This window comes from Indicator indicator, unplaced genomic scaffold, assembly GCF_027791375.1.
Source record: "Indicator indicator isolate 239-I01 unplaced genomic scaffold, UM_Iind_1.1 iindUn_scaffold_78, whole genome shotgun sequence".
Taxonomy (NCBI): Eukaryota; Metazoa; Chordata; class Aves; order Piciformes; family Indicatoridae; genus Indicator; species Indicator indicator.
The window spans coordinates 75,212-85,483 of NW_026539204.1; the positions used below are offsets into that span (position 1 = coordinate 75,212).

A 10,272-nucleotide genomic window follows, 5' to 3' on the forward strand; every position below is an offset into this window, starting at 1 on the left:
CTTCTTGCAGTCCTGGCTGCTCCAACATCGCGATCGTTGCCACCACACCGCTGCCACGTGGAGTGCACGGACATGTCGCCCACAGCTGACCCCTTTGCTTGCAGCCTCCTGCTGGTGTTGATTTGCTTTACCTTTATTTATTTTCCTCTTTTTTTCCCCCCCTCTGCCAGGGGAACACCTCCTGCTTTCTGCCTCTCCCCAGGTTTCCTCCCTCTCACACCCTGGAGGTTGCTCAAGCCACAACCAAATTTCCACCAAAACTCCTCTCCCCGTCTTCCAAACGCCAAATGGAGTTGAGCGGCTGATTTTGGCTTTGGTTCTCCTGGGTACAGGATGAGCCCCATCCCAGCATGAGACTTCTGGGATGGGCTGGATGGGTCGGAGCAGCATCAACGCCCGGGTGTACAGGGCCAGGCGCTTGCGCCACAGCTCGTTGCAAAAATCCCGCCCAGCACTTTTCGGGGGGCAGATTTGGGGGCTTTTTATTTCGCTTTTTGCCCCTTTTAGAGGAGTTGGGGTCAGAGCCCCCGCGGGAGCTGCAGCGCCGCTCTCGTGCACGAACCTGGCCTCTTTCCCTGCGCGCTCCAGTGCCGCTCCGAGATTAATTAGCATCACAAGGCTAACGACAGCTTCGTTAATGTGGTCACAGTAAAGCGGTAAGAAGAAGACGCTTGGAGAGATGCAGAGATAGTGGAAATTAGGTTTTTCTCCCCCAAAAGGGTTCCTCTTCACCGCACGCCTCCTTGTGGGGCGGCAGCTGGCGCAGGGCAAGGAAAGAATCGGGGCTCAGAGGCACAGGTGGGGCAGGAGCAGCTTTGCTCAGGCAGCAGCAGAAACCGAGGTGCGCTTATTTTAATCATTTCTTCCCTTTAATTCGGATTACCTTTGTGGCTTTTTTTCTCACCCTCCCCGTGGAGCTGGTGCCGCCCAGCCCCGCCATGGCCCAGGAACAGGCGCCCTTGGCAGTGAAGCGCGGTCCAGCCGCCCGCTTTGATCGCCAGGGCTCTGAAAGCGCTGAGCCCAGGCACCGCCTCGTCCCTCCTCCTGCAAAAGACAAAACTTCCTCGCCCTTGAAGTTTCCGGCAGGTGCCCTTCTGCATGCCGGCGGCCGCACCATTGCCAAGGCGATCCAAAGAAAAGGCGAAAAGAAAGGAAGGAGGGGGGACAGTGCGGAGTGGAGGAGGAGGAGGAAGAGGAAGAGCAGGAGGAGGAGGAGGAGGAGGCGGAGAGGCTGCTGAAAAGCTCCCCTGGAGCTTGTCCGTGCTCCAGCGGCAGCAGCTCACAAAGTGCAGCTGCGGAAGGTTTGCTGGCGGAGGCAAAGCTCGGCCGCTCTCGCTGGGGTCCGCTGGAGGCTTTGCTGCCGGTGCTGAGCTCTCGGTGCCACCGCGCTGGGCAGGGCACAGGGCACCGGGCACCGGATCTGCTGCTCGAGTTCAGCCAACACCAACGCGCCGCGGGGTCTGGCACAGATTTTCCGTCCAGCGACGCTACAGGCAGGAAAAATACCTGGGGAGAGGCTTTCCCCACGCCAGCAAAAGCGTTTGGGCACATTTGGGGGCTTTGCTTTAGCTTCGTTGTGCTCTCCGTGCACACGTGGGGAGGGGACGGGGCGGGGGGAGGAGGGCTGGAGCAGCTGGCTCTGTGACCGGAGAAACTGCTGGGGGTGTCTGATGCTCGTGGTGGCTGGACCCAGCACATCTCACAGCGTCTTTCTAAACTCAGCTTTCCTGATGGTTTATTTCGTGTGTGGATTTCGGGCTGGAAGGGTCACGGGGGAGTGGAGCTTGCAGGGAGTGAACTTTAGATTAATATATCATCAGCATTCTAGTGATAGGTTAATGCCAAGCAGGTGCACCCAAAGTGCATCCAGTCTGTCAATTGACCTGTGGCTGTTTCTCCTTCTCCCCAGGGGAGTGGAGTGGAGCAGAGCACCATGAAGCACTTCAAGACCGCACAGCCCTGAAGCACCAATCTCCGCAGGGGACTCCTCTGCGAACAGCAAAGGGGAAAATAATGAGGCTCTTCCGGAGACGCTACAGCCCCTTGAAGGTGGCTTTGGCAGGCGCAGTCTTCATCATCTTCCTCTTCATCCTGCAGAAGGATGTGGGGAACAAACAGGCGAGCGAGGAACCCTGGCTGAAGAACATTGTCCAGGGGAAGGACCAAGTCCTCGACCTGATGCTGGGGGCGGTCAACAACATCCGAGACTCGATGCCGAAGCTGCAGATTGGAGCTCCGGTGCAGCAGGAGGAACCAGTGCCCGGGGCTCGCTCCTGCCTGCCTGGTGTCTACACAGCAGCTGAGCTTCAGCCGCTGATGGAGAGACCCCCCCAAGACCCTGCCAGCCCTGGGGCCGACGGCAAAGCCTTCAAGAAGGATCGCTGGACGCCAGAGGAGACGAAGGAGAAGGAGCGAGGTTACGAGAAGCATTGCTTCAACGCCTTCGCCAGCGACCGCATCTCCCTGCAGCGAGCACTGGGCCCCGACAGCCGCCCACCGGAGTAAGAGCTGCTGTGCCCAGAGCCCCGCAGGTCCTCTGCTCCCCAGGCAGGGCAGCTTCAGGGGAACCAAAAAGAGCTGGGGCCAGGAGGTCACCGGGTGTTGGTGGCAGTGCTGAACGGAAGGCGAGCCCCAAACAGCCCCAGCCGTGGAGATCTGTATTCATGAGCGGGTTTTGCACTGATTTCTGTGCCCTTGGTGGTTGCTTTGGTGGCCAAGGACAAAAGCCAGCAGCAGTGCTTTGTGTCCCCACGTACCTGCTGGCGGCCTGGGTGCCTCCAGTGTCTCCACCCCTTTCCCTCCTCTCTCTCTTTCCTTCCAGCCACTGCAGTAATCGGGCTTTGACTTTTCTTAGCCGAGTGGAACAGCCTCAGACCCTGCTGGGCTGGGGGGATGAAGGAAGCAAGGAAACCTCAAGAGGCTTCCTTGCCCGCCCCCTGCCCGCTGGCTGCCAGATTGAAGCATGGGGGCCCCCAGCCCTGCCTGCTGGGGAGAGTGGGCTGGGGAAGGCTTGTGCAGGATGATGAGGGTGGAAGATTTGAATAGGAGGTAGAAACCGGCCCTGGCATGGAAATGGAATGCCCTGTGCTGGCAGGCGATTATCTGTGTCTAGCAGGTGGATCGGTGGCAGCAGGGGGGTAGTGGGGGACATGGGGCCGGGGCAGGGATGGAATTCACTTGAGCAGCAGCAGAGGGAAAGGGATCAATCAGCTGAAACCCAGGTGGCAGTGAGCCCAGAACCACTGGGGGTTGGGTTGGGCCAGGGGGAGTGTTCCTGTCTTCCCCCATCTTGCCCTGACCGTTGCTTTTCTCTCCCGGAGGTGCATTGACCAGAAGTTCAAGCGGTGCCCGCCCCTGCCCAGCACCAGCGTCGTCATCGTCTTCCACAACGAAGCTTGGTCGACGCTGCTGCGGACGGTGTACAGCGTCCTGCACACCTCCCCGGCCCTGCTGCTGAAGGAGATCATCCTGGTGGACGATGCCAGCACGGATGGTGGGTGGGAGCTGTGGTGGGATGCAGGAGTCACAGCAGGATGTGGTGGCTGAAGGGGTGCAGGGGGGTCCCCAGGAGCAGCAGTTCTGAGCCATTGCGAGGAGAAGCAGCTCAGGCCAAGGCTCTGAGCAGCCCAGGATGCATCCAGCAGCTCTTCCACCTTATTTGGCTCCTGCCTGGCACCACTGTTGGGGTTTTTCCCTTCTCGGATGCTGCTGCTAAAGCAGCCCTGAAGGCTGAGGGAGCTGCCATTGCTTAGCCTGAAGAAGAGGAGGCTGAGAGGAGACCTTGTTGCACTCTACAGCTCACAGTGAGAATGGTGTTGGCCTCAAGTAACTAATGGCAGGACAAGACGTCAAGTTGCATCAGGGGAGGCTTAGGTTGGACATTAGGAAGCGTTTTGTCCTGCAAGACTGGTCAGACTCTGGCACAGGCTGCCCAGGAAGGTGGTGGAGTCCCCACCTCTAGAGGTGTTCAAAAATTGAGTAGGTGTAGCACTTCAGGAGGTGGTGTAATGGCCAGGGAGGTGCTGGGTAGAAGGTTGGACTTGATGATCTCAGAGGTCTTTTCCAAGATTCATCATTCTATGGCTCTATGGAACTGGGGTGCTGCTCCCGCACCCTGCTGACCCCTCGCCCACCTGCCCGCTGGCTGCCATCCTCACCAGCTGCACCAGGGCAATGAACCCTGTGGTTCAGCATCGGGCACTGGAGAGCTGGGACTTTGCCCTTGCCCCAGAGATAAACACTCCCTTTCCCCCAGGGCATCTGCCCGGGCTCCCAAGGAGCTCCCGAGGAGCAGAACCTCGGGGCAGAGCAGGGTGTTGTCAGCCGTGTCACAGCTTGCACTGTGGTGGGGACACAGCTTGGATTTGGGGTCCTTTACCAAGAGGAGTCTCTGGACATCCCAGCTCTTGCTTGGCCATGCCCAGCTTTTGGGTGGCTGCACCTGCCAAGGGAGCAGAGCAATCCCAGGTTCCCTCTGCGATACCTTGTCCATTGTCCCCTCCCTCCGTGACAGCTCAGCCGCTCGGTGCTGGTGACGCTGCAGCTGCAGGGCACGACCTGCACACGCTGTCAATCCCTGGTGCAGTTCTAGTGGGGCTCGGACAGGGCGGGTGGTGGCTCCTCTGCCCAGTGCAGCCAGGGTGGGCTGGCGGGGGTGCAGGACCAGGCCGGTTGCTGTTCCTGCAGAGCACCTGCAGGCCGAGCTGGATCGCTACGTGGAGCAGCTGCAGATCGTGCGAGTCGTGCGGCAGGCGGAGCGCAAGGGGCTGATCACAGCGCGGCTGCTGGGGGCCAGCGTGGCCAGTGGGGAGGTTCTGACCTTCCTGGATGCTCACTGTGAGTAGCCACCACCCACCGGGGGTCCTGAGGGAGCCAGAAGGGTGAAGCTGTCTGCCCCCAATGGCCAAGCCTTCCCCACACTCCAGGCGAGTGTTTCCACGGCTGGCTGGAGCCCCTCCTGTCCCGCATCGCCGAGGAGCCCACAGCCGTGGTCAGCCCTGACATTGCCACCGTCGACCTCCACACCTTCGAGTTCTCCAGGCCGGTGCAGCAGGGCAAGCAGCACAGCCGGGGCAACTTCGACTGGAGCCTGACCTTCGGCTGGGAGCTCGTCCCGCCCCGCGAGAGACAGCGCAGGAGGGACGAGACCTTCCCCATCAAGTGAGCCAGCCAGGAGCCCCTCTGCCCGCTTCAGAGGGGGTCTGATGGTGGCAGAGGTTGGCTGAGCCCTGGGCCCAGAGCCAGCGTGGAGCAGCTGAGCGTGCTGGGTGCTGCAGTGGGCTCAGGGAGGGCGGCCAGGGCTGTCAAAGGACTGGGGGCTCTGTGCCAGGAAACTGCCCCTTCCCCCACTTGGCTCTGCTCCTTTCCCCAGCACGTTGCTGTTTTCCCTGCTGCTTTTGGTGCCTCTGCTGTCCCTTCCCAGCGGAGCTTCCCCCATCAGATGCTTGGCTGGAGGCAACTCGGGTGTTTGGTGCCTGGCAGGTGGACCCTCGGGCATGGTCAGAGACCACGGCCTGGCAGAGGAGAAAGTTCCCTCTGGGCTTTGGAGAACGTGGAGCTCTAAAGGACCTTTGGCAAAAGCAGCTTTGAATTGCCCCCAGCATCTCTCTGCCTATGCAAAGCCTCTAATCAAGGCTTTCATTGCTGTCTTGTATCTTCTCTCTCAGACACCCAGCGGCCTGGACATGGGGTGGCACCTGCACTGGCACAGCAGCAGGAATGTTCCCTGTGGGTTGCTCTGCACCAAGCCCCCTGCCTTCATCCCTTTATTTTCCATGCAGTGAAACGCTGTCCAGTTTTTCCCTCTGACCTTCTCCATGGTGCCCCACGTCCAGCTGGGTGCTCCCCTGGGACACACCTGACACCTTGCCTGCCCTGTCTGCATCATGTCCCCTGGCTGGCAGTAGGACTGGCTTTGTGCAGAGGTCACCCAGGAGACGTCCCCATGCCAATAAAGGTCCCTTTGACAGCGAGCGCTCTCACTGTGGGCAGGGATGCAGCCACTCCCTGATTCCCTTTCCTCTGTTTTTTCTCAGTCAATGCTTCTCTGTTCCAGCCCGTCCCAAGGATCAGATGGAAGAGATGAAAGGACCTGGAGGCTGAGTGGGGTGCTGATTCCTGCTCTCTGTTCTCCCCTCAGTCTGCAGGGATAGGTTTGCAGTAACAATATGCCTCCCGAGCTGACAGCGAGGCCACTCGGTCTCACTGCTGCTGCTGCCTATCCTGGCAGCCCGGTCTGACCCCTTTGCCACAGCCACTATAGCTGGGGGGTGGGGTGGGGGGGGAGGGGGGAGATTGGGGCACACTCTGAGGGCCATGGTGTCTTCAACATTTGGATTTCTACTGTTGTGTTTTTATTTTTACCCTCCTGTGCCCCACTTCTCCCTCCCCTGTAGGTCCCCAACCTTTGCCGGTGGCCTCTTTGCCATCTCGAAGTCCTACTTCGAGCACATTGGCTCCTATGATGATCAGATGGAGATATGGGGGGGTGAGAACGTGGAGATGTCCTTCAGGGTAAGGATGGGTCAATGCCATCTTTAAAGGTTTTTCTCGGGAATGCTTCTTTCTGTGGGCATGTGAAGGCTGGCCCCTCCATGCCTACAGGCTTTGACTCCCCCTAGGTCTGGCAGTGTGGAGGCCAAGTAGAGATCATCCCTTGCTCCGTCGTGGGTCATGTCTTCCGCTCCAAGAGCCCCCACACCTTCCCCAAGGGCACCCAGGTCATCTCCAGGAACCTGGTGCGCCTGGCTGAGGTCTGGATGGATGACTACAAGGAGATCTTCTACAGGAGGAACCAGCAAGCTGCACAGATGGCCAGAGAGGTACCAAGCACATCAGTGGGATTCTGCTTCTCCTGGAGTGGTCTGATCCTGCTTGGGGCTCAAGCCTGAGTAGAGGGGGGAGGAGGAGGGCTCAGCCTGGAGGTGGGAAATCAAATGCAATTGGAAAGATGTAGCAAAAAAAAAAAAGCTATTTTATTTATTTCTCTATTTGGCCAAAACCTCTTCTAGTAGAAAAACACCGATTTTTACAACACTTTGGTATGTTTTTACACCACCAAAGCTTTCGAGCACATATTGACAGACCACAGCCAAGCCAGGAGGACCCCTCAGTGCTGAGCTCTGGCTCAGGAGGGGTTTTGGATTTTCCTTGCTGGCTTTGGAGATTAGTTTAATTTTCTCACATGACTTCGTTGATAGAAGACGTATGGTGACATTACAGAGCGCCGCAGGCTGAGGGAGCAGCTCCACTGCAAGAACTTCACCTGGTACCTCCAGAACGTCTACCCGGAGATGTCTGTCCCCGACCTGACTCCAGCTTTTTACGGAGCAGTAAGTGCAGAGGTGCCCACAGCACCCTGCTGGGCTCAGCCCTTGCCTTGGAGCAGCCCCGGCAGGCACTGCCCTGAAGGCTGGAGCTGGGGTCCTGCATTGCAGCCAGCTTGCTGCAGAGCTGTGCTGCAGCCGTGTCCATCACCGCCTCTGTCAGCAGCTGGCATGGCCGGTTCGGGCTCTGGCTGGCGGGGAAAGAGCTGGAATCCAGCAGAACTGGTTTGGGGCAAGTTGCAGGGTGGGGGACCCGCGGAGATGTGGCACTAGGCGGCACTGGGCAAAAGAGCTGAAAGCTTCCAGCACCCCCCGTGCCAGCAGCAGCACGCACGGCGGGGATCTGACAAACCCATCCGGGGACGGGCAGGGTACGGAGCTCCTGCTCCACCCTGCAGCCTGCAGCTGCCCAAACCAAACCTTTGCTCCCAGCCAGATGCTGAGGTCTGAGTCCAGCCCTCCCCGGCCAGGACAGGCTGCAGCAGCCCCTGGGCACGGTGCCGGCCGGCGAGAGTCCGGGCGCCGGCTCCCATCCGGGTTTGCCTTCACCTTTGTTTCCCGGAGCCTCGTCTCGGGCTCCTCTCACCTTTGCCTCAGTGGCACGGAGGCGCTGGCGCGGGCATTCCTCACGTCCTGGAAAGGGCAAGGCAGCCGAACACGGTGCCTGGAGCCGGCTTGTGTTTGCACAGCAGTCACTCAGTGCCCCACAAAGCCCAGTGCCAAGGCAGCCCACCCCTTGCCCTCAGAACACAGCTCATCGTCCTGCCCCTTCCTTTTCCCCCTGCAGATAAAAAACGAGGGCACCAAGAGCTGCCTGGACGTCGGTGAGAACAACCAGGGTGGGAAACCACTCATCATGTACCCCTGCCACGGGATGGGGGGCAACCAGGTGGGCACCCACCAACCCCCAGCATTTTCCCTTCCTGCAGTTGCTGTCTGTGTGCCCTGGGGGTGACTTTCTCAGGGTGCAGGAGCCTGAGGTCCCCTCTCTGCTCTGCCGCAGTACTTTGAGTACACAAGCCAGAGGGAGCTGCGGCACAACATCGGCAAGGAGCTGTGCCTGCAGGCGCGCGCGGGCACAGCCGAGCTGGGCACCTGCCAGTACCGAGGGAAGCCTGGGCATGTGCCAGCCAGTGAGGAGTGGGACCTGACACAGGTGAGGAGTGCATCCGCATCCCAGGAATCAGAGAATCAAGGGTGGTTTGAGTCGAAAGGGACCTCGAAGATCAGCCAGTTTCAACCCCCTGCCATGGGCAGGGACACCTCCCACCAGCCCAGGTTGCTCAAGGCCTCATCCAGCCTGGCCTGGAACACCTCCAGGGAGAGGACATCCACAGCTTGCCTGGGCAACCTCTTCCAGTGTCTCCCCACTGTCATCCTAAAGAATTTCTTCCTCATCTCCAGTCTCAATCTCCCTTCTGCCAGCTCCAAGCCCTTCCCCCTCAACCTTCCTCTGAATCACCTGAAGGGATGTGGTGGGTCAACAGTGGTGTCCCCAGGACTCAGTACTGGGGCCAGTTCTGTTTAATGTCTATCAATCTGGAGGGGATTGAGATACCCTCTGTCAATTTGCAGATTGGGTCAGATTGCAAACTGGGTGGTAATTGATCTCTTGAAGGGCAAGAAGGCTCTGCAATGAGATGTGGCCAGGCTGGATCCATGGCTGAGTTCAATGGGATTACGTTCAACAATGACAGGGTCTGTGTCCTGCCCTGGGGTCACAACAACCCCAGGAAGGGTCCAGGCTTAGGGGCAGAGTTGGAAAGTTGCTTGGCAGAAAAGGACCTGGGACTGCTGGTTGACAGCAGCTGAAGATGAGTCAGCAGTGTGCTCAGGTGGTCTGGCCTGAGGGAAGGGCATCAGCAGCCTGGGCTGGAGCAGCAATGGTGTGGGCAGCAGGAGCAGGGCAGGGACTGGGCACTGGGCAGGCCACAGCTGCAAGCCTGGGGGCAGGGTTGGGCTCCTGAGTGCCAAAAGGACTTTGAGGGCTGGAGCAGGGCCAGAGAAGGGCAAGGGAGCTGGGGAAGGGTCTGGAGAAGAGGGCTGGGGAGGGGGTGCTGAGGGAGCTCAGCAGGTTGAGGCTGCAGAAGAGGAGGCTGAGGGGAGACCTCATTGTTCTCTACAACTCTCTGAGAGGAAGCTGCAGTGAGGTTGGGGTTGGTCTGTTCTCCCTAGTGTCAGGTAGTAAAACAAGAGGAAATGGCCTGAAATTGTTCCAGGGGAGGTTCAGGTTGGCCATGAGGAACAACTTCTGCCCTTCAAGAGTGGTCAGGGACTGGCACAGGGTGCCCAGGGAACTGGTGGAGTGCTCATCCCTGGAAGTGTTCCAGAACCATGTGGCCGTGGCACCTGGGGCTATGTTTTGGTGGCCATAGTGGTGTTGGGTGGGTGGTTGGACTGGATGATCTCAGAGGCCTTTTCCAACCCAAACAATTCTATGATTCTGTGACCTGCTGTGAGGCTTCTCTGCCCCTTCCCCTGGGTCTCATCCTTTCTCCATCTCACCACCCTGGAGCTGCTGATGGATCTCTGCTCTTTCCCAGGACCAACTGATTAAAAACCCAGCATCCAGCACCTGCCTGACAGCACGAGGGAAGCACCCAGCAATGGCTCCCTGCAACCCAGCAGACCCCCACCAGCTCTGGTCCTTCACCTAAGCTTGGAGCAGAGTGGTTCCAGCCCCCCTCTGTCTCAAACCACACTCAGGAAACCAGAATCCAGGAAATCTTCCCCTCTTTTGTTACTTGAGAAACAAAAGCCTTCAATATGCTGCATTTGATGGTTGCCTTGACCTCAGTCCTGTGCCTTTGGAGCTGGCAACCCAGGAAGCCAGCCTCAGCTGATGGAATCCCACAGAGCCTGAAATGGCCAAGGATGCTCTTCATGGAGCTGCCCAAAGATGCTTTCGGGTGCTGCTCATGCTTCCCCTCCCCAGCTCCAGACAGAG

General features: G+C 58.9%; 1 protein-coding gene across 1 annotated transcript; it reads left to right on the forward strand.

Moving 5' to 3' along the window:
• Positions 1-2,013: 2,013 nt before the first annotated feature.
• On the forward strand, positions 2,014-9,982 carry GALNT6 (polypeptide N-acetylgalactosaminyltransferase 6). The gene is made up of 10 exons (XM_054398677.1): positions 2,014-2,501; positions 3,321-3,493; positions 4,687-4,836; positions 4,926-5,160; positions 6,396-6,513; positions 6,621-6,821; positions 7,200-7,331; positions 8,113-8,214; positions 8,329-8,481; positions 9,869-9,982. The coding sequence occupies exons 1-10, from the start codon at positions 2,014-2,016 to the stop codon at positions 9,980-9,982; spliced, it is 1,866 nt and encodes a 621-aa protein (XP_054254652.1).
• Positions 9,983-10,272: the final 290 nt, after the last annotated feature.